Source organism: Artemia franciscana, chromosome 4 (assembly GCF_032884065.1).
Source record: "Artemia franciscana chromosome 4, ASM3288406v1, whole genome shotgun sequence".
Lineage (NCBI taxonomy): Eukaryota > Metazoa > Arthropoda > Branchiopoda > Anostraca > Artemiidae > Artemia > Artemia franciscana.
In genome coordinates, this window is record NC_088866.1 from 22,600,752 (window position 1) to 22,625,492 (window position 24,741).

General features: G+C 33.4%; 1 protein-coding gene across 2 annotated transcripts in view; it reads right to left on the bottom strand.

Annotated features, from left to right (window-relative positions):
- The window catches only part of LOC136026159 (ankyrin-repeat and fibronectin type III domain-containing 1-like), a 254,211-nt gene that overhangs the window by 46,592 nt on the left and 182,878 nt on the right, over window positions 1-24,741 (bottom strand). For both annotated transcript variants that reach the window (XM_065702463.1, XM_065702464.1), the window contains 4 exons: window positions 18,746-18,949; window positions 14,841-14,957; window positions 7,140-7,328; window positions 2,072-2,279 (listed from right to left, as the gene is read on the bottom strand). In XM_065702463.1, the coding sequence (XP_065558535.1) occupies window positions 2,072-2,279; window positions 7,140-7,328; window positions 14,841-14,957; window positions 18,746-18,949 (718 nt within the window). The remainder of the gene's footprint in view (window positions 1-2,071; window positions 2,280-7,139; window positions 7,329-14,840; window positions 14,958-18,745; window positions 18,950-24,741) is intronic.

Here is a 24,741-nt window from a genome sequence, read left to right on the forward strand (position 1 = left end):
ATTCAAAACGAATGAGAGGAAATAAGATCGGTCTAACACCCAAGACGGCCTACATTCTGCCCTAGGAATGATGCATAGACGGATGATAGATAGACTTATCTATTAACAAATGAACTGACACCCTTCTTATACAATCCTAATAAGGGGGCTATGCCAGATTCGCCTCCCACTCAATTTGACTATCTGGCTTGGCTTTTCCCACAATTAGCCATGGCTTGATATCCACGACTATTTGATTCTAATTCAAGTAGTGATAGAAATTGTTTTTTTTGTGTATTGTGTGTCGTCTTGGCTCAAAATAATAACACACAAATAATAATCATTTTTGATAATTGAGTTCTGGAACATGCCCAATTTCTTAAAAAGGGTTTGACCTCGCTATTTATCTGTCACTCCTCGTTCGTTTGTTTTGCAATAAAATGAAATTCAAAACTATGAGTTATATTAAAAATAAAAGACGACCAGAGAATGATATACTTCCCCATTTCTTGCTCTTTACCATATTTTTGATTTGTTTACTTGTTTGACAAAAAAGGAGCCAAGGAAAGAAAGCACGGGGCACCAGAACACTTAGATCCTACACCTAGGTCTCATCATTCAAACTAGGTCCTCATAGTTAATTCCTCAACACCCCACCCAGCCGACACTTGGCTGACATTCACAGAATTTTAAATTGAGCATTTATTCATTGTGTTTTTAAGCGAACTTAGATTTTGTAAATAGTTTTAATTAATGGAGTACCGCTTTTTAATTGAGTACCACTAAAATGTTTCAGCAAATATTTGAGAAAAAATTTCAACTTTCCTTGTAATTAAATTTTATGGCGATTCTTAGGGAAATATCATTCAAGTTATTGAATTAATATGAAAGCTAAATTTATCTATCTATCTATAGTCTATGGCAACAATAACACACAATTCCCAGGAAAAAATTTTTTATTACAAGGTTTCCTTATTTGTTTCTTGGCATAGTAATTTACATCAGTGTTGCAATGGCTTAGCATTGTCAATGTTAGCTTTACGAATAAATTTTACCCAAAGTCGCATCTCTGAATTTACATATTTTATTAAATATTTGCTGAATGAAGTTTTTGTAGCCTTGAAAGAAAAATAACTGTCATGACAAAATAAAATAACATAAATAGAAACTGTTGCATCTATAATATATTTTAATGTAAGTTTTGCATTTATGTTGAGCTTTCTTAAAAAAACTAGGAAAAATAAAATAATGAGAAATATTAAATTAGCAGCCTCCCGTCTCATTCGTTCGAAAATATTTAGGAGGAAGGGGGGGGGGGAGTTTCAAACAGATAAATCATAGGAAATTATAAAATCTCGAGAAATCTGAAATAGCTGGATATTTATCGTTGGGACCAGTCAATGATTCCATCATCCCTGAATTTCTCCAAAAGAATATTGGGTTCTATTAGATTTTCATAAAAAATTAACATCCGTGAATTCACGAACGCTAACACAAATGTTAATTTCAGGGAGATTTTGAAGAACCCGGCCCTGGTTCGGGGGAAGATTCAGGTATATACTAGAACATTCGGGAATAGTAGGATAACACTAAGGAGCCCCTACCCCTTCTATTGATATCCTCGACTGTCTTTAGCATTTTTCGCGCTAGGAATCACTAGATGGCTAAACTTGATTCTCAAATACCAAAAAGAGTTACCACTTTCCCTCTATCTTTGCATTCTTAGGAAGCAGATAAGAAAATCCATGTATGAATTTACAGCCTACTTTTTTTTATACTATAATTTTGGCGTGCCTGCAGAAAATTGATTTAAGTTCTTGGTTTGACTTTTTATCACAATTCTTTAAGAGAAGTTCAGCCACAAGGGCCGTTGGATTTTAATCAGTATATTTTTAAAGAGATTTAAGATTTTAGTGTAAAGATCGCAGGTACAGGAAGGGACAGTCCCCTCATTTCCAGAATAATTTCTGTTCGTTTTGAGTTTTAATGTTGCTCCTTACTTTCAGTAGTTTTGTTTTTTATTTATTCATCTCAGTGTTTTATAATTTCGCCAAAATTAACTCTAGTTATCAGTTGTCAATTTACAACCTACCTTTTCAAACTTTTTTGGAACTTTGGCGTGCCAGCAAAGAACTGAAATAAGCTTTTAGTTGTATTTTTTTTCGACTTGGCAGCTCCATCATAAGAGTCATATATCAACTCAGAGTCACTTCGAATTGATTTAATTTCAGAAAATATCTCGTCAAAGACAGTTGATCGACCTTCAAAACGCTCTTTCTTTGAGTCGACATCTCTCCAGGCTGAAAGAAGAACGAGATCAAAAGCATTAATTCTCCAAGAAAATATCAGATTATTACAGGTCAAATATTGATTGAGTCTTTGAAGTCAAGATCTCTTTTTTGTGGAGAGATTTAGTGGATTTTCAATTTGCTCCAAATTGGGTCGAATCGAGGGTTTATTAGAGCAATAGTACATTTGGGAAAAAACGCAGCTTTTAAACACAGCTTTGATGTTTACATTTATTTTGGAATACAGCCTATGTATCTACAGTAATTAAATATTAGTAGATAAAACAGTTCGTGGTAACGAACTGCACGTAAAGAGCGATGCGGCTCAATGGTAAAGGAAACTCTAAGAAACAGGTAAAAATGGATATATCAAAAGAATCAAATTTTGATGGATAATCAGAATATATAAAATTCATCAAGTTTAATGCTACTCGTCAAAAGTTACGAGCTTGAGAAAATTTGCCCAATTTCTTAAAAAGGGGGAAACGCTCCCAAAACATCAAGTGATCCGAATGAAAATCATATCATTAGATTCAGCGTATTAGCGAACCTTACTGTAGAGGTTTCATGCTTCTACATAGAGAAATGGTAAATCTTGCATTTTTTTTGCCAGAAGCAAAATCAAGGATGCGCGTTTATTTGTTTGTTTTTTTCCCGGAGATGATAGCATCGAACCAGTTACCCTAGAATATCGGAAGTGGGGCTCATTTGATTGCAAATATGAAGTTCTAGTGCCCTTTTTAAGTAACCAAAATGTTGGAGGACAGCTAGCCCCCCCCCAAGCCTTTTTTTCAGTCTTCCGATAAAAAATTTTGAAATAGCCATTTTGTTCAGCATTGTCGAAAGATCTAATATCTATGTCTTTGAGGATGACTTGACCCCCACAGCCCCAGGGGAAGTGTTAGAAACTATGAAATTTGTCCATTGTTTACATATAATATTGACTATTAGGGAGATATACAGATTCTTTTCGGACAACGGGGATATTTGGGCGGGGGATGGACTACCTGGGAGAATCTTTCCACAGAAAAGTTTTTCATGGGGGAAGAGATTTTTCATGAAGACGGGGCTGGATTTCTCGGGATTGCTTAAAAAAAGATCAGAAATTAAACGAAAAACAAGTTTTCTCAACCGAAAGTAAGGAGCAACATTAAAACTTCAAACGAACAGAAACTATTACATATATGAGGGGGTTGTCCCCTCCTCAATACCTCGCTCTTTACGTTAAGTGTGACTTTTTGTTCGAATTATTTAACAATGACTCTTGAAACACAAGAGACCTTTAATTAATTTAATAAGATTTTTAAAAGTTCTAGAAAAAAATTTTGCGTAAGGAGCAAGGTACTGAGGAGGAGGCAACCCCCTCATATGCGTATCAATTTCTGTTAGCTTTGTTTTAATGTTGCTCCTTGCTTTCAGTAGAAAAAAATTAGTTTTTTTCGTTTAATTAGAAAAAAACACTTTTATTCAAATTTAACTATTAATTACGTATTACATATTGGCATATTTGAAAAGGACGGTTATTATCTAATAAGACATGCAGTCGGTTCTCTATAATTTGACAGTCAGTAATTCGAATCTCTCTATAATTTAAATTTTTAGCGAGGACATCTTGGTTGGTAGTACTCTATAAAAATATATAAGTTCGGTTGGATAGCATTGATAAAAGTGAGAATTTGAAAATAACGGTTTTGAATTCTATAATTATGATTGATAAGTTCTGAAAATTTTTAGTTTTACCACCCTACATAAATGATAAAAAAAATGGGTTTTCTAAGGAAATAGATCTACAAGGTTATCAAAACCACGACGTATAACAAGACTCATTCCTTTATACATAGATTGGTTACTGATCAGTTTACCTGTTAGGATTTTGTGCTCACGGACAATGAAATTGCTGTCCATGGTGCTTTATCCGATGCTGAATTGTTGACTTTTCAATATGAGGAGGAGGAGGATAAAAAAGACGAAATAATTAATCCAGTCCCATACATAAGTGATTAAGAAGATAAATAAGAGTTTATTTATATATATATATATATATATATATATATATATATATACATATATATATATATATATATATATATATATATATATATATATATATATATATATATATATATATATATATATATATATACATATATATATATATATATATATATATATATATATATATATATATATATATATATATATATATATATATATATATATATATATATATATATATATGCATCATTTGAGAACGGGGAACAGAGTTAGGGCATTGTGTTGTGAGAGCAGCACTTTGGTTTTGTCGTGGTTTTTTTTTTGTTCCTATCACCCCAATTTCAGTTTATTCCTAGAAAGTGGAAAGGGTCTAACCTCTGCGGTTTTTACGGAAAGTGTGGACCTTAGGCCGGATTGATGAATATGACTTTGCATTTTGGAAAGCTTCGTAAAACTCTTGCCTGGGGACAAAAGGATCGTTTTTGCTTGTCCTTGAGCCAGAGCCTATAAGGTGTGAAATGAAGTGGAGTTTTATAGCCCATGTCAGAGAGAATTATCTGAAGTTATGCAGTCAAGCTTTCGTTTCATCAAACCATGTTTCTGCTTTCGAGTGGAAAGCTCCTTTCTAGCAGGCAAGCAGGCAGGCACCAGTTTCAAATTGAAGATGGACTAAAATCTATAAGTGTTATATATATGCGACAATTACCCGGCCCCACAGCCAATATATCTTTTTTGAGTGATAAATAGAAAAATTTACAGAACCAAAAAAGTTTTGACCGAAAGTACTGCCATCTATTGTTTCTACCACAGCTTAGATACCAAATACCAATATACAGTTATGGGACACAGTACGCGGTAGCGATGCTAGCGGCTGGAGAAAGGAAACTGGTATTGGTATCTAATTGGTAACAGGGAACTGTATCGGTATCTAAGCTGTGGTTTCTACCTATTTCTGTTCGTTATTTCAGCTGAGTTTATCATTCGGTTTTTCGCACTTTGGATTACGGTAGAGAAATGGTATCAGATGTGCCTCTTAAACTTTAAAAGTTCTCTCATTGCTAAAGAAATTAGAGTTTATCCTTCGCTCCTTTCTAGGTGATGACGTTAGAAACTTGGCCTACGTCAAAAAAGTCAATTTTGAACTAAGACAGATAGTTTTTTTTTTCGATGGCAGTCGATAGCTCTTGATGAGCTGATCAAAGTATATGTCATCCATGTTTTGGTAGAACAATTAAAAATTCCTTCATGAGATAAGCCAGTTTGAAAGTTTAAAGGGGTTGAGAACTTCAGTAGTAAGGTACACACTGAAACCAAAAATAGGCCGATACCAATTGTGAGACATACAGGGGAGTTTTAAGCAACAGTCGGCAGTTACTTCTAGATTCTCTGTTGCACCTGATGCTCGTGGACGCAACAAGACCTTTCGGAACTACAATTACTTCATTTGCTGACGACACAGCTTTTGTGCTTGGAACAGTAACTATAAGAGCTTCTATTAAAGGCTAATAAAGCGATGGCTGGTCTTCGCAAATTTGTTCGTACTAGTCCATTGTCTAGTACAAACTACTGTCTAATGTCAATATATTGGGGTAGATGCCCCAGGCACCGTGGCTGGAGGGGCCTTCGCTGAAGTGTTGTCCACTATGATCAATTTTTTCAATTTGATTCGGCTTTTCTTCTTATATTTGAATTGAAAGGGGGGGGGGTGTAATTAATTTTGACCCGTATGTAATTTTGAAGACCTCACTGCCTTTACGCGATGATAAATAACACTGCTTATGACGGTCATTGTATATGTTACCAAAAAATCCAGTATATTTTTGGATTGTTTTTTTTTTTCACTGTCTAATAAAAGGATTTATCCCTATTTGAACAGTTATTAATCTCAATTTTGCCCCGGGCACCCCCAACCCTAGGAAAAGCTTTGCCAGTCGCATATGACCGTCAGGTTGAAATTTGTCTTCAGATTCAACAAGTGATTAGTTGATAATATTTTATGTATGTCACTTTGAAACAATATATTAATACACAATATAATAAAACTATATATTACGTCAAGGCACATATACCAGTCTCAAAGTTCGCATATGAGTCTGAACTCATATATATGATAATTTAAGGTCAGCATTTAATATAAAACAAAGGGAACTTTTTGAAACATATAAGGTGTAAAATATATTCCGATTATAAATATTCCGATACTTCAATTGCACAACATTCCGATACTTCAATTGCACAATATTCCGATACTTCACTTCGCTATCGGAAAAATATTCCGATACTTCACTTGCACAATAGGCAGTCCTTTTCAAGGGGATTCAAAAATATGAAAAGAAAAGATAAAATAAGCGATACTTCCGGACAAAGAAAATACATTAGAAAAAACGAAAAGGGCAATTTAGTGATACCTAAACAAAATATAACAAAATTCCGAATTTTCGAAATCCGCTAATTTAGTAGCTCTGTTTGTGCGGTAAAACTATACCAGATACGACACAGGCGAAGTGTTGAAGAGACCAATACAAGAAGTCTCCCTGTTTAGCAACACGTCCAACGAGGTACTACATAAGAAAATTTGGTTTCCAAAGAAGAAGACTGAAAAACACACTTCGTCATATCTATCAATGGCACACTTCAAATTCTTCAAAAGAATCTCAACCAACGATTTGATTAGTAAAAAAAATCGCAAACATGTTTGCTAATTTTTTTCGCAAGCTTGCAGAAACGTAATTTTCAATAAGATTCGATAATGCCACAAAATAATTTTTATTAGGATGGTGGGAAAACAATAATAATTTTTACATTGATAGTTAGCAAAGACTAACTAAAAATACTAAAGGATAAGCAAATATTTTTGTATAAATATAAAATACTTACTACTTGGCACAACAAAGGGAGGATGTGCAGTCATCCAGTCTCCATAACCTACAAGATTACCAGAACAAGCCCGAATAAAATATCTTTGGCCAGGATCCAAATTTTCAATATTGACTTGAGTTTCTTTTGGATTGCGAATCTCCAACTCCCCGTCTATGTTCAGAAAACCTGGAGATGTGCTCCATTGTACTGAAAAAAATACCATATTTTCAAAATAAATCAAGGCTGAAGTAAATAAAAGGCATTATTAAATATAAAACTCAAAATAGGAATTATAACACAAACAATATAACAACTAAAATTCAGGATTAGGTGTAAATATAAATAAAACGAATATTCAAGGTTAAATAATTAAATATGTAAAATATAACCCAGTTCTTTATTGGAGGAGGAACTTCGGGTATGTACTCTCCTCCGTGTAAAAAAATATTAATTTTTTTTTTACGATTTTCCAACAGGCATCTTAATTCAAAGCTTTATCTATATTACCAGAGGTAATCCCAGGAAGGTTAAATTGACACTAGTGCGTTCTATTAATAGCAGTTGAGAACTCTGGCAATGAATGCTGGTTTTTAATATGTTTATTCACTATTCTAAAATATAAGTTTTAACCCCCTATTTGCTAGACAAGACGTAACGACAAATGGAGAAAAAGAACAGATAAAAAAATGTCAAAGCAAAAAAAAACAAGTATTTCGGCTTTTTCATACATTCTCGTGGCAAAAAGAGGAAAAATATGGTGTAGAGTAATATTCGCAAAACCAAAGAATAAGACAAAACTGAGGTTACTGGCCTAATATTTACAGCACTTTCTCGTTTTTATCGACAGAAATTTGTTTCTGATTTATTTGTTGCATCTTTTTCCTTAAATTATTTCAAAAGAAGAATGTTTTTCTATACCAACATTTTCTCTAAAAAAAAATATATATATATATATTTTACTTCAGTCAATAACGCAAAAAAGGCCAAAAAAATCTTTTATTATTGCAGCTTTTTGTTATTCAAAAATCTAAGACGTCGTTGACGACGCATCCAGATTCATTTTTCTACCGTGTTCTTTTTTCATATAATATATAATACTTTAAATTAATAAATTGACCTTATAAACAACACTTGCTAAAAAAAAATGTTCTTCTAATTAATCCTTAGAATGCAAAATTGATGCTAGTATGTTCACTTGATGGAATTTGATAGCTCTGGCAATGAATAAAGCTTTTAAAAAATGTTTATTCATTACTTTAAGAGATAAACTCTTAGACCATATTGGCTAGAAATGACGTAAGCAAAGACTGTATGATAAATAAACGAGGGAAATTTTTCAGCCAGTGAAAGCCAAAAAAAAAATCAAATGTTTCGAGTGATACCTCCCAAAGGCCCAAAAAGAAGAAACATGTAACGTAAAATAAAATCTTGAAAACGGAATAATCAGACAAACCTAAGGTTTCCAGCTAAATATTTACATTATTTTCTTGTTTTCACTCATGGAATTTTTTATTCATTCATCTGTTATTCATTTATCCTTGGATTATTTTAAAAAGGCAAATATTATCTTATTTTACTTCACACATTAAGACATAAATGAAAAAGCGATTTTTTTTTAATTTTAACAGCTTTTTTTTACATTAACAAGTCCAAGACGTTACTAACATGGACGAATGTAGGGGAAGGCCTCGGGCCCCGTCCCCCTAAAATCCAAAGTTTCTGAATTCCTGTCTATCTCTAACTCAGATTATTAACTATTTTTTTATTACTCCCCCCCCCCAAAAAAAAAACAAACAAAATTTTACTTGTCTACGAGCCTGGTTGTAAAAGACAAGACCAGACTCCTTCCTACCTTATTTTTTTACATACAACTTTTTCTACTTTAAATTAACAAGTTAGACCTAAGGAACATTACTAGCTAATGGTCTCCGTTCCGTTCTTCAATTCCAAATTGAAGTTCCATCGGAGTCTAAATTCTAACACTGTAAGCATCAAAATTGGATCTAACAAAATGGATTCCTATCCTATTAGGATTCAAAATTTAACGACCCTTCGTAGCTTATGTGAATGGAACACAATGGCTTGAATTACTCCCCGGAGAATTTTATTTGATTTATATGAGTGAAAAATATTTTTCTTTTTAAGTTGAGTTCATTTATAGAGGTTTATTTATTTTACAACAAAAATAAGATGGAGTAGAGAATCATTTTAATAAAAAATAAGTAGGGGAAACGTCTTGTGAACGAAACCAAAGAGTATGGATAGCTTATAATAGTGGAAACTGGTGCTAGAGTCAGCAAAAAAACATCAACGCCATCTAGTGTTTGGCGACACTTTAAAGATGTGTAATCGTTTTTCTGTCAGGAACTGAGATCAGACACTTATTACTGCACTAATTTTAACAAGTAAACAGATCAAATGAATTATTCTTATTATTACACTGAAAAAAATGCCAAATGTCGTCAAACACTAGGCGACATTAAGGATTGTTTTTTGTTGACAGTAGCGCCACCACTCTTATTACCCCTAATTGTTGAATGGAACGTACAGGAAGCACATATTTAATTTCTGAACGTTTTTGAATTAAAGCATGTTTTGATTTGGCTCTCCGCACATGAATAATGAAAACGAAATTTGCATATTAATTTTTTTGGGCTGAATGGAGGAGGCCTAGTTGCCCTCAATCTTTTGGTTACTTAAGAAGTTAACTAGAATTTTCAATTTTTTCCGAACGTTTTTATTAGTAAAAAGTATACGTAACTTACAAAGTAACTTATGTAACGAACTTTTATATTCGTGTATTTTTATTACGCATGTGAAAGGATTTGCCCCCTGGTTAATGCCTCGCTCTTTAAACTAAAGCTTAAATTTTGTCCCAATTCTTTAAGAATGACCCCTGAATCACAAAGGCAGTAGAATAAACAGTTGAAATTACTAAAAATATTTTAGCGAAAAGAGCGAGATATTTAGGAGGAGATGAACCCATCATATGCGTAATAACTTCTGTTCGTTTTAATATTTAATGCTGGTTTTTACTTTCAGCTGAAAAAAAACTTTTTCATATTAATTTTTTCATTGTTTTGTTTTAAATAATTCTAGAGAATCCTGCGCCCCCTTGATGGAAATTCTCTTCCCCCTTGACAAATTCCTCCCTGGAAAGATCCTCCCACGTAAACCCCTCCCCTAAACCCCTCCACCCAAGAAAACAATCAAACCCCCTGAAAATGTCTGTACACTTCCCAATAACCATTACTATATGTAAACACTGGTCAAAGTTTGTAACTTGCAGCCCCTCCCCCTGGAACTGTGAGGAAGTAAGTCGTCCCCAAGGACATAATTATATATATATATATATATATATATATATATATATATATATATATATATATATATATATATATATATATATATATATATATATATATATATATACTAGCGATATATACTAGCCCCACCTAGTTGGTGGGGACGCCTCAACAACCCCCCCAAGCCCCCCCCCCCCCCCGAGCGCTAAGTCGTTACGCGCCATATTAGTTACGCGCCATTGTAGTTGTGCTCTGTACATATAAATAGATTGTCAGGTTTACCGACTCTTGAACATGCAACATATAATTGTCCATGGGGAAAACAATCCGTATTCAGATCTATACCTCATCATTCTAATGATTGCCCTTGAGCTTTGTTGATGGTAATTGCTAATCAAACATTCCCTGTGTCCCCATCGTCATTTATATATCCCCCCTGTGCCCCCCGGCGTCCCCGTTGTAGTTGTGTCCCTGTGTCCCAGTCGTCATTTATAGTCGACAAACACGACGTCAGTCGACGCACAAACATTACGTCAGTCGACACACACGTCCCAGTCGTCATTTGTGTCCCGGTGTCCCAGTCTGTAATTTCTCTTTGAGTGTCCCGGTCGTCATTTATATTCCCTGTGTCCCGGTCTGTATATACATTCGTTTTTGAATTGGTATATGATGAAATCAATTTTTTGTTTTTTTCCTTTTTTTCTTTTTAGTTTTTTTTTGGTTTTTACCTTTTTTTTAGCTTTTTTAGTTTTTTTCACTTTTCTTTTTAGTTTTTTTGTAGTTTTTACCTTTTTTATTTTTTTTTTATTTTTATTTTTTTTTATTTTTTTACAGTTTTTTACCTTTTTTTTAGTTTTTTTTTAGTTTTTTAGTATTTTCTTTCTAGTTTTTTTAATTTCCTGTGTCCGGTCTGTATATACATTCGTTTTTGAATTGGTATATGATGAAATAAATTTTTTGTTTTTTCCTTTTTTTCTTTTTAGTTTTTTTTTTGGTTTTTACCTTTCTTTTAGCTTTTTTAGTTTTTTTTTTGTTCTTACCTTTTTTTTAGCTTTTTTAGTTTTTTTTCTTTTTTCTTTTTAGTTTTTTTTTGTAGTTTTTACCTTTTTTATTTCTATTTTTTTATTTCTATTTTTTTATTTTTATTTTTAGTTTTCTTTTTCTCCTTTATTTTTCAGGTTTTTTTCCTTTTTTAGTTTTTTTTCTTTTTCAGTTTTTAGTTTTTTTAGTTTTTTAATTAGTTTTTTGTTTTTTTTTCTTTTTAAGGAAATTTTTGAGGCTCGTAACTTTTGATTGGTAATAGTAAACTTGATAAAACTTATATATTTAAAGTCAGCATTAAAATCCGACTCTTTTGATGCTTATATTGGTATCAAAATTCCATATTTTAGAGTTTCGGTTTCTATTGAGCCGGGTCGCTCCTTACTACAGTCTGATCTGATCTGATCTAAAAAAAAAAAAAAAGAAACAAAAAAAAAATTGACTGTTACCCACTCCGTAGAGCATCATATCATAGTTCTCAGATAATCTATTGGCCGGCTTGTATTTACCAACGTTACAAATTACGTAGCGGAACGAGGATGGTGATTCGTTATAAATGACGAGGGGGATGTTTATCACAAATTTTTATTTCTACTTTAGTTCGCATTTAAATCACCTACAATCTGCAATGTTCAAATTTGCAATAATATTTTGCTTCTTTTTTTTATATCTTTAATAAGTTCGTTTTTATACCTACGAATGTTTATGATCGTTTTCGAACGGTTCAATTCGCCAAAAAAAAAAAAAATGCAGTTACAAAAATCTATACTCCTCAGTTTTTTTTTAAATATGTCTTTTTAACAATAGTTGGATACAAGTCCAACCTTAGGGGATGGGAAGGATGAGAATAGAATATGCTCGGGGTCTTGTGCCCAGGGGTGGATACACAATGTGTTCGGCAGGAAGGGGCGTGCCACCGACGAAGTTTAGGCTTTCCCTTCACTTTTTCACCCCTCCGCCCCCTATGATTAGTGAAATTTTGATTTTTCAAGGTGCAAGAACCCGTTTCCACCCTGGTTCCGCCTCAGCGATCACCTCGAAAGTACAAATAAAGTTTAAATATCACAAAGATTTCCTTCTTATCAATCTAAGAGTGAATTACCCTCTTCATCCTTATATTCAGACATACTCCATATCTGCTGCAACTGAAATTTATGTAGTTAAATCTGCTCATCCGCGGTATAGAGAGAAATCCCTGTATCGATTAGTTTCACGAGGCCCCCTGAAAAAACCACACAAGCTTGACCCTTTGTTACCCTTCCGTCACAAGAAAGCACTTTGATCTCCTCTTCCTCCAAGGGGGTGACTCCAACCATCATTTAATTTGTCCTTACTGACAACTCTATGACAGATCAGTAAAAGTAATCCAATAATTTTATAATTGCTTAGAAACTCCACTCTTAACAAAAATATTTTCTTGTCTCAACTATCTGATTAAGAGTAACCTTGAATTCCCTGATCAGAATATATTTAAATTGTTTACGTGTCCTAGTTCGACCTAGTATCAAGGTCTTATCCTGTTTTCAGTTTCACTGTTTTAAGTTCAATTTGATTAGCAGACATGGGGGTTTTATCCAGGAAAACCAAATTATCTAATCATGTTTATGCGAGAGAAGGTCTCAGAGAGAAAATAAACCAGGATATGACAAACAAGTGAAGAAGTCCAACAAATTTAGGGGGACATTGGAACAAGGGGGACAAGCTGAACTTTCGTGAAGTGATGAAGCTAAACTTCTTTTTTTGGTTTTTAGTTTGTTTCTATTTTTCTATTGAAGAGATGTTTCTATTTTTTTCTATTTTCTATGTTTTTCAATTTTTATTTATTTCTAATTATATTTCTAACATATATTTGTATGAAATTATCTATAAAACAATTTACCTATTTTTCTAATTATTTCTAAATATTTCCAATTATTTAATTATATAATTACAACTTTTCTATTTTTGATCACGAGTTAAATTTTATATTGGTTTCATTGTTTTATTTTTTTTTTTAGTTCGCTGAAAATCGCTAATGAGTATAGAATTTCAAAGCCTTCCTCGTCGGTTAAAACGTACTTAGAATCCCCCATCCTCTCCCAAAGCTTCGTCGCTTCCTTTAGTGCCCATTTTGATGCGTTAGTATTGTACATACTTAAATCTGGGCTTAAAAGATAGTGATTGACAATTAGGAAATTAATTTGAAGTTTTTTACAATAAAAAGTTTAATAACTTCTTTTAAAAAGATATTATAAAATTTTGGAGACATTTAATAAGAGTTTCGTAAGAAGATATTTGTACAGAAAATACACTCTTCTTGAAAATGGTACATTTAGTAATTCCTAAGAAATTTCTGTCTGAGAAGTTCTGAGAAATTGTGATCTATATTTTGGAGATTAAAAATGATACGATACCTTAAAGAATCGCCCTATTTCGTCCATTATAATTTTTTTTTTTAGTAAGAGAGGTCAAGCTATTTAGAATCGAATGCACGGTGTTGCCATACTTTGCAGAGCTGGGTTAAATGATCCAAATAAAGGACGGAAAACTAAAAACCGACACCTAATTTCCCGGAAACCTTAGAAAAACCATTTTATTTTATTTTTTTTGTGCCAGAGTCAGAGATATCCAGATTTAATGAAACTTACATTATTAGAATACTATTTTATTGATTAAGGGGTGAAGAATTTCTTTAAAGATCAGGAAAGGGTCATCCCTAAGAATATTCTATCATACCTGCACGGAAAACTTTAAAATCAGCTCAAACCAGGCATCATTTGAGTAATTTGAAATCTTTGGGAGTTCTAGGTTGTGCTACCCTCTTGATCAAAAACCTTGCCGAAAAAGGTCCGACACGTACTATTAATCCTGTATGTACATTGCATAGACAGCGCTTTGATTAACAATTGTTAAGAGATTATATGTTTTCTTTATTTTAAACTATCTTGTGGTTAACTTTTCGAACTGTTGACACATTTAAGATCTCCTACCAATTTTTACCAAAATTACTTAGGGAGTTCCTGGGGTGATGGGGTTTATAAAATTGAATGGTCTTAACAGCAATTCTTGATTGGTTCTATTTTATTTCGTGAGAATCAGAATATACGTCTTCACGGATTTCACCAAATCACATTTTTCATCTTAATAGCTTAAGAGGCGTCAAAGACTTCGCAAACGTTTTACAAATAATTGTCAAGGGCTAACATAAACCACTTCTACATACAATGCCTTGCTGGTATTTTTGACAAAAAGATGAAAGATGAATGGCAGTTTACATTCTAGAATTTCTGCTTTCAAAAAAAAAATTCTTCTCTCTCTAAAAAAAGAAGACGTTCGTATTTTAAAGAGGTATAAAATATCTTTGGGCATGTAAGCTTTAAAAAAGAAGGCTTACCTTTTAATTTTGTAGATACCAAGCTTGGTTCAATGGCGGGTATTTCTTTAAAAAGAATTCGAACTGACCCTGACTTGACCACTTCTACATCAACTAAATCTGGAGGAGGAGGTGGCCCTGAAAAAATTATAAAACATACCGTATATTTTTACACATGCGTAAAATTGTGACTCAACCTCTTTAAGCCTGTAGTAGCGTGGTAAATTGAAATATACAAGAGAATATGAGGCCAACGGTTCGGTTCTAGCTGCCGAAGGGCTAGGCATCAGGCTTGTTACCTCTCTCTGTTAAAAAAAGGTCCGGCAACTAAATTTTGACAATAGTCAACGCCCTATGCACCATCAATGGCTCTGAAGGATCTTTATCATTTTTACCGACTTCTTTTAAGCTAGTCCTCCCTGAAGCACCTCTAAAGCAATAAGTAAAACTTAAAATGATCCTTATATCTAAACTTAACACTTCACTAAATTTATCAGAATATTCGCTAAAATTTTCACCTAAGATGTTGAACCGAAATAAGTTCATAAAATCCCAAAAACTTAGCTCTTAAGTCAAATAAATTATCTCTTAGTAGTAGTGTTAAGACAAAAAGACCGTAAATTTTGGTAGTTTACACTTTTGGTACTTTACTATAATTTTCAAACAAACATTTATGTATCCTTTTTCATACTTCAATAAAATTGCGTTATTGTAAGAAATTAAAAAAACTTTGAATTAATATAATTAATGCAATAATGATAATCTACATTAATTACAAAAACATAATACTCTATACAAATAAAAGAAACTATCTTTCAAATTGATAAAACTTCAGTTTTTCCCAGAAAATTATACTTCTCTGCATGTTTATTTTCTTGCAATTACAAATCAGAGTTCGGAGACTTACCATTCAAACCGCTATTTTGAAATCGCGTGTTCAATAAACCTTGACTCGAAGGCTCTATTCTTTCGGGAGCCTCCCTAATATTAGCGGAAAACTTTAAATTATTCATTTTCAAAATTTGTTGACAGCTCATTCAGAAATTCTATTTGTTGCTACTTTGTTCATTTTTTCGTTTCATAGCATAAGCTTAGGTAACCTAAGACCTATATAGAACTCTATAGTGTGTATCTATAGTAACCTATATAGTATGCTAGAGGAAATGGTTCTGCGGTGTAGCGTGAAAGCACCATTACACATTTCTTTCTTTGATTTTGTATTTGTCTTTTATATTTGTTTCCTTAGCACTCCACCTTTATGCACTTTTTTATGTCTGGGATATAAAGAAATAAATTAATTAATTATGATAAAAAGAAACAAATATTCAAAACAATTAAATCACACAAAAAAGTTTCGTAATTAATAAGATATTCGAGGTGAAATTACCATATAAAACTAACATTTACTTTACAAATAAGGCCAATGTATTTTATTCAACTGTCGTTTGTTTAACAAATGCTTTTCAAGTTCCGTTCCCGGAGAAAATGCTGCCAATTAATCATTCTTTTATTCGTAGAATATACAAAGATACATTCAAATTATTTTAACAATCTATTATATTTGTCTAACAAATTAGAAGATCGAATTTGTTTCCAAATGAGCAATGACTGTTTTGCGTGTTTGATTTAATTTTAGAAAAAGGACATATGGCTGCTAGAAATAGGGAAATGTATTAAGGCAACATAAAAATTTGAACCATTCACTTGCCAAGTCATTGAAAAATGCGTAGAAAGGTAACAAAGAACATATATTTCTGATTTGGAATATAGTGTGACAATCATCTGATGGAAATGATTCTTTCCTGTTCATTTATGTATTTGAAAATAAAATGTTTGCAGATAAAAATATTGCAAACAAAAAATATTTACTATTTTCATCAGCAATTAGTGCAACTAGCTTATTATTGCAAGACAACTAGATATTGTCTATGAACTGTTTTGGGTACCCGACTGACTGGCCGTATTTCAAACGGTAGGCTGTACGAAAAGTATGTTTCAATCCCAATTTCTAGGGCTATAACGAAAGAAAGGTTGAGATTGGCTATGGAACGTTCTGTGGATGAAGGATGACAGACTGCCAAAGATTGTCCTTTTTGGTCAACTGTCTAAAGCTAAATGGAAAGCAGGTCGTCCGCAGTTGGGGTGGGAGGATGTCGCAAAGAAAGATTTAAGGGAAATGGGAACTTCCTTGGAGGGTGTAAAAAGGGAGGCTCTGAATAGATGGAGATGGAGGAAGAGCGTGAACAGCTGTGTTGGTCTTAGGCGGCTTGGTGAGTTGTTAGTAATAGTAATAGCAACTAAACTTTACAGTAAATACTAGGTTTTTATGCTGGTTAAATGTGTAATAGTCACAAACAAATTTGAATCATTCATTTGCCAAGTCGTTCTCATAATATGCGGATAAAACGGACAAAAAATATGTATTTCTAATTTGAGGGGTACCGTCTTAATCGTCTGATGGAACTAATTCTTTCCAGTTCACATATATATATTTCCAAAGACTGCAAACATTATTTAGGATTTTAGCAAGCAGTTAGTACAAGCGGAGCTTGCACCGTATTGCATATCTTGCACCGTATGGTAACGGTGACCTAAGTAACTATTCTATTATAGCAAAACAACTAAATTTTATTGTAATTACTAAGTACTGCCTATTTTATACCGCTGTTGGGAAATAGGTAAATGTGTAAAAGTGACAAAAAAATTGAGTCAAAAATTGAGTGACAAAAAATTGTCAATTCGTAAGAAAAATACAGAAAAAAAGGACCAAAGACTATATATTTCTGATTTGGGATAAGCCACGTCAATGGTCCGGTAGAAAAAATTCTTTCCAGATCGCATATGTATCTCAAAACACTGCAAAACATTATTTGATATTCTTACCAGTAGTTAATGCAAACCCTGTGGATCATTCCACCCTTTGGATACGGCCCTGGTGAGATCTCTACCTTTTCTAAAATTATAAGAGATTCTAGTGTTTCGTAAAAACTCTGTTGTCTACAGGAAATGACTTATACAGTTCATTTCTTAGTAAAGTAAAGAAGAAATTTCATCATATTTTACTGATGGGAACCTTTTAAACTTGCATCATAAAATAAAATGCAATAGTGTTAGTCATTTACTCAAAATTGGGGAAATTTTGGATTGAATAGCCTCTAGTGGCAATTGTTGCTAAATAAATTTTAAACTAGCCAAGATCAGAGGATATGTGTCAAGATGAAATAGGTGCATATTGAGGTCCTCTATTACCCTGCTACGGTTAATCACTTGTTGACTAAAACATTGCATGCTCTGGACAGGTCGCAGAGCATGGTTTTGCCTCTTTTTAGATGGCCAAAAATACACAAACATCGCAAATTATTGACACGAATATAACACTTTCATTAAAAAAAAGTGTTTTTTAAAGCTTGATCCTCCCCCTCCTTTGATACAATTATACTGGATTAAATTCTACATTTTCCCTCGAAATATTTATTGCCGCTTTGTAAAACGCTTAAAGAAACAGTATTGGACGAGATGAGCAAGTAAGTTTTTACACTTGCGAGATTTTTCTAGGCCTTCTTTAAAAGCTGTATTTTCTTTTTAAGCTGATACTGAGAAGATACAGTAAAGAAGTCGTACTGTTTATGCCCATTAAAAGCTGCAAGAAATGTCCCAGCCAAGACCTTATAGTACAAATTGACCCATAATAGAAGATATTCCACCGACAAAACTATCTACCAAAACCTCAAATTAAAAAAAGTTAGAGGTTAGTAAGACTAATTTGATAAATAGTATACCCCTATGGTCCTCGTTGGGCCTGGAACCCCATTAATACTAATATTTCAGCCTCTTTGTAAAATACTTACATAGGAAACAGATGAAGAAGCAATAAATGAAAAAGAAACAGCATAGTACGAGACAAGAAATTAACTTTATGCACTTACGAAGTTTTTCCACGCCTTCTTTAAAAAGTTGTATCATTTTTGCTCTTCTTTTCCAGATGGAAATTTCCTTTTCATTATTTTTTCCAGTAGCCAATTGATTATTGTTTTGACCAATTAGAACTGATTTAGATAACACATCTAGACTTTGATTGGTTGTCAACTCCATTTGTCCAAGATGATCAAGGAGATCCTGGCGATTTTTATCTGAAACGTTTAAAAAAATATAAGGGATTTTTCGATCATCAAAAAGAAGCAGAAGAGATAAATAACGCATTTCTTAGCTTATTGACAGACTTAAAATTCCCAAAACCTACAAAGCTTTTTACGTGGCGATTTTTGTCTGAAATATTTAAGAATGTACGAAGGTTTTTAAGAATAATGGCAAAAACGGGTTGTCAGTTTTTGGTATAAGAAACAAAATGATCGTAAAAAGGGTTAGATCGGTTGTCACATTCATTTGGACAAGATGAAAGAGCTACAAAACAGTACTGTAAATTGAAGATAATTTAGCTAACGATGGTGCAGCATCGGTTATTCTACAATAATAACGAAAATGACAATAGATTAGAAATCATGTTTCTATGAACGTCATATTCGTGGAGGATTGGCTTTTAAAACACCAATAGCAAGACCATATCTAGGTGGGGGTTACCTGGTTTACCCCCCCCCTCCTCCTCCATAAACAAATTGTTCCGACTCGAATAAAAGTAACAAAAACACAGGTACAAAAAAATTTGCGTTCTTTAGAGTTTTTTTTGTAAACCCTCCCCCCTCCCGAAACGAAAATCATATACAACAGGACTATTAGCAACGTTCTTGAAAGTAAAAAGTAGATGAACAAAAGGCAAAACATACAGCACTATAATGTCTTTGGTTTGGTATTATTTTTCGATGTTATATCCTGATTAGATTGTTTAGTTATGTAATCAAGAGCCTCGCTAGATTTTGTTACATATACTTTTTTTTCTCTCTTAATTTCTGAAGGCTTTTTTTGTTGCAAATCGATTTTTTTTTTTTTCATCGAAGCGGATTTGTATATAGCCTCTCAGCAGTATATTTCAATTTGTACTAATTAATATGTACTTAATATGTTTAATATGTATTTAGAACATACTGAATCAATAGAAATAATTTAATTCTAATTGTCTAACGACAATTAGAGTATGTTAAAAACGAAAATGAAGAGCAAAGACACACATGGTTAGAAGACATACGACACGGAGCAAGTGAGCGAGTCAAAAATGAAAATGGAGACCCAAGACACAAACGGATAGAAGAAAAGCGGCAGCATGTCAAAAATGAAAATGAAGAGCACGGTCAGAAGAGATGCGACACCGAGCATTTGAGCAAGTCAAAAATGAAAATGAAGAGTAAATACACACGCGGTTAGGAGAACAGCGGCGGAGTGTCAAAAATGAAAATGAACAGCAAAGACATGCGGTTGGAAGACATGCGACATCAAGCATGTTAGCAAGTCAAAAATGAAAATGTAAAGCAAGCACACGCACGGTTAGAAGACATGTAACACCGAACATGTGAGCAAGTCAATGAAAATCAACCTGGACAGCGAGAATCAAAACGTATCAAGATTGAAAATGATGGCGATGATTATTAAGTTTGGGATTTTGACATGGATAAGGTCATCAATGCCTACCATATCTTTTTTTAAAACAAAGGTTCGACGATATGTATTTCATAATGAGGAAAGACTAGGCGAGGTAAAATGAACACTTGGCACTTGGCACGCGGCAGGCTTCTATATATAAATTCTCACCGTTGCTTGTCTTTCAAACGCAGACAATTTGAGCCTTTTCTTGATGTCATGACGTCCAAATGGACCTTAAATTAGAAGTAGCACCTTTGTAAAATTACAATTTTTTTTATTAGATATTTAACTTTTGCCTCAGCTTGTCTTATGTCAATATAAAAGGCTATTCACCGAACCTTTGTTTCTTTTAATTGTTCAGGTAGTGGGATAAAAACTTCTTTTTCTTCCAACGATTTATCTAGTCCAGGTCTTCGGTTTTCAAAGGTACTGAAGGCATTGACGACCCATTGTTTTTTTTTATTGTTCAGGTGGTGGGACAAAAACTTCTTCTTTTACCTTGGCTTGTCTTTTGTCATTATGAAAGACATATCACCGAACCTTTGTGTCTTTTAATTGTTAGGGTGTTTGGGCAAAAACTTCTTGTTTTTCCAACGATTTATCCAGTGCATATTTTTGATTTTCAAAGGTATGGTAGGCATTGATGACCTTATCTATGTCAAAAACCAAAACCCAATCATCATCATTATCGTTTTCAATTTCCTGAACTGACGAAACTCACCCTGAATGCTTGGATTTTGTTTTAATTCGAGGTTATCAAGAATCCAGACTCTATACATGGTAAGTGTCTAAATCCAATTAAAGTTACAAGAATGATATATGGTTATATTCACAACCAAAACACGCAAAACAAAAAAAAAATCGGTTTTAAGGAAAACAGAAACGGCAAACAGTAATGAAAAAATGGCTACCTGTTTTCTGCTTTTTTCGTTTTCTAAGAAAAAACAGAAACAGAACAGGAAACAGTGAAAAAAAAAGACAGAAACAGAAACGGTACCGACTCCTATTACTTAACTTTCCCTTGAAAACAGAGATAGTTTGATTCTATTTTGTTCATATCTTCATTAGATAATTATAAAACTGGATTAAAATTGTCAATTAACTTATTCTAAATAATAAAAATAGTAATTCATTAAGACAGCCACGTAAAGATCTATTTCTGGGGTGGGGGTGTGAAAAGGGAGATTACATGGAAAAATATTAGGTTAAAATCGCAAAAGCTATAAAATTTCCATAGACGACAACCTCACCTTGCGTACCAGCCAGGAAAATGAATCCTTGTCCCACAAGATTATAGACTAGACAAACAGAATTTAATTGAGTGGCTCAGTTCAGAAAATATCTAGTCAAGACCGATGGTAGCATTTGTTCATTCATTACATTGCAATCATTAATGAAGAAAAGACAGGCCATTACAAATAATAGATGGCGTTATGTTTTCATACGTGGGATTTTTACTAGATCTATTGGATTTACTCCGACAACTTCAACTAATCAAATAGTTAATAGTTAAAACACGTGATCAATATATTAAAATGAGATCAGCAGAAGTAAAAAATCTATAAAGTATATAAATATATAACTAATACAGTAAGAGGGGAAAAGAACGCAATTTTCAAATCGGGCCTTGAATAATATAATATAATGTAATAAGATGCATAACATGTAATAATACTTAATAGTAATATGTGATGTAATATAATAACCCACCCATTTATAGCAACCCTGTGGTAGAGTACTGGAATGATGTTCAGCTTGGCAACACGGAGCCTGGGGTACGATTTCAACTGCCGCAAGGCCTGTTGACCGGCTTGCTACCTGTTCCAACAAAAAAAGACCCGGCAGCTGAAACTTCCATCCACGCTATATGCGCCATCAACGGCTCTTGGTACAGTAAAGAAGATATTACATAAATTTAGAATAAACGTTGGTTTTTGGAAAAGTTGCTGAAGCGAGCAAAATGCTGTCACATCACAACGTAAGTCGATTGCCGCCTATTCATGATCTTGAATCTGTGCTTTTTTCGTTTTTTTCTTTTTTTTTACTCCACTGTTTTACATTTTTGTTTTAGGGGTACAGAGATAAACTGTAATTATTATTATTATATGTTAGGTGTAAATAAGGGATAAAAGTTCAAAATGTATTCTGTATCTTTCTGGTTGTGAATGGATTGCAAAGATGTGCATGGGCGTAATTTGCTATGTTTCTGAAATCTCCCACCCAGGACCGAAGTCTCAAGACCTTGGAAAACACCTAAAGGATTGAGAGCCCTCAATGGAGTCAAAATCCAGGTCTTATTTCGTTAGATGATTGATACGAGTGACTTAGTTATGAAGCTTATTTATACGCTTTTTACGCAGCTATGTTTTTTAAATTAAAAAGAAATGATGAACTTGCTATCCTAGTAGATCCCACATACCATTAGTAAATATAAGTTACTTCAAATAAAATTGGAAAAAATTCAGCAAGGGATTTTGGTCTGGCAAAATGTTTCTGTTGCCTATGTACTTTTATTTTTATGACACGTCTTTCGTTCCCCACGTAGCAGTTTTTATTTATTTAAACTCTCTTACGGAATTAACTGCAAAGAATTGCTTCTTCTTCTTCTCTCCTCCAAGCGGTGACGTTGACATTTTGTTAATCTCTCTAATTAACGTCACTGACACACCTTGCTCTTACCATTATTAATAAACTACTTTACAAAAAAAGCCAAACTCCAACTCCAGTGACGCCTTCTCGAAGCGGTCACGTTGATATTTTCCTCGTCTCCCTAATTAACGTCACTAACACACCTTGCTCTTGCTATTATTAATTAACTACTTTACAAAAAAAAAAAATGATAAAAAACACAGCAGCCAGTCTCCTTTTAATATATAATAGCCAATGGATAGTATATTTGAAGCCGTATTGCGATAAAACAACAACAAAACTATTTCTCTCTCTTTTCTAGGGCCTCCTCTCCCAACAGGAAACCTTTTTCATGTGGCAATGATTTATTTATTTATTTAAGAATTAACGACGCTTCTTGACTACTAAGGTCCCTGCGTCGGCCCTGCAGTGCATTCCTGCAGCGTGATTCGATCTCTGGGTCCCGTATTACCAAGCTAAGGTCAAATCCACTGCGCCACCACAAGACAAAAATATGTCCTGTGTAGATATCATGCACCGGGCCGAAACCAGGGATCGAACCAGGGGTGGCAATGATTTTAACCGTTAGATCATTTATTTAAAACTTTGTGCCCCAAAAATCTATGCACCCAGAGCAACTGCCTCCTCTACCCTCCCCCTAAAATTGCCATTGATCTAGGAGAGTTGTCATAATGATGAAGATTACCATAACCAATAAAGACAAGACAGTCTGACTCGCTTTGGTTTGTTCTTTACTAGATTCCAATGAAGAAAAAGCTAAAGGCCTTTTCCCGTGTGTTATATGTAATTAAAAAAATTACATTCTAATAATACATTTAGCCCGCTTGGCTCTTTACTTAGGCGGTGCTATTGTGCTGTCTGTGATACATTATATAAGATGAATATAAAATAAATATATTGATAATTTTCTATTAAAGAGTAGCTGCAGCGATATGATTCTGAAAAGGTAGGGATAGATAAATATATTAAATGAGATAAAATAGGTAAAATAATCCATGTGGGTTATATATAGATACACTATAACGTCAAACATAACAATTCATCCTTAATTTACAGTTACTACACTGAAGTGGCTATTGGACTCTCCCCTGGAGATGGGGGATCGAAGTTCAAGTCGCTATAGTAGTAAATAATGTAGTAGCAGTAGTAAATATAGTAGTACTAGTAGTCAATGTAGTAAATGCAATAGCAGTAAATGTAGTAACAAAACACAATAGTAGTAACACTATTTTGTCTGATAATTGTTCCTCATTCATTCTTTTTTATCGCATCGTACTTTTTAAGGATTTCTTATCAAAATACATTAGGCCCTTTTTTTCTATTTAAATATTATGCTATGATCATTCATTTTTCTGAAAATCATGACTGAAGCACAATTGTTTTCTTTAGCAATCCCGCTATGACTTCCTCGCCTTCGCTGTGATTATTTCTTTGTTAAGTTCAACTCCAAACTTGTCTACAAATTTAAATTCTATAACTTTTGGTGCTCCGGAAAGCGCAAAATTGTAGAAAATCATAGAATATGAAATGCTTATTCCGTATCGGAAAAGAGACCATGAAGACCATATGAAATGGTCTTCACACCTATATCCTGGATTACTAGAACTGTGTTTTTTTCTTATCTAGAACGGGCCGGGTACAGCAGATTCAGCAAAAACGACACAAAACTGTTCATATTAGATCTGTTCATCCCATGCTCTAAAATGTAAACAGGAAAATCAGAAGGGTGATTGGGTAGAAA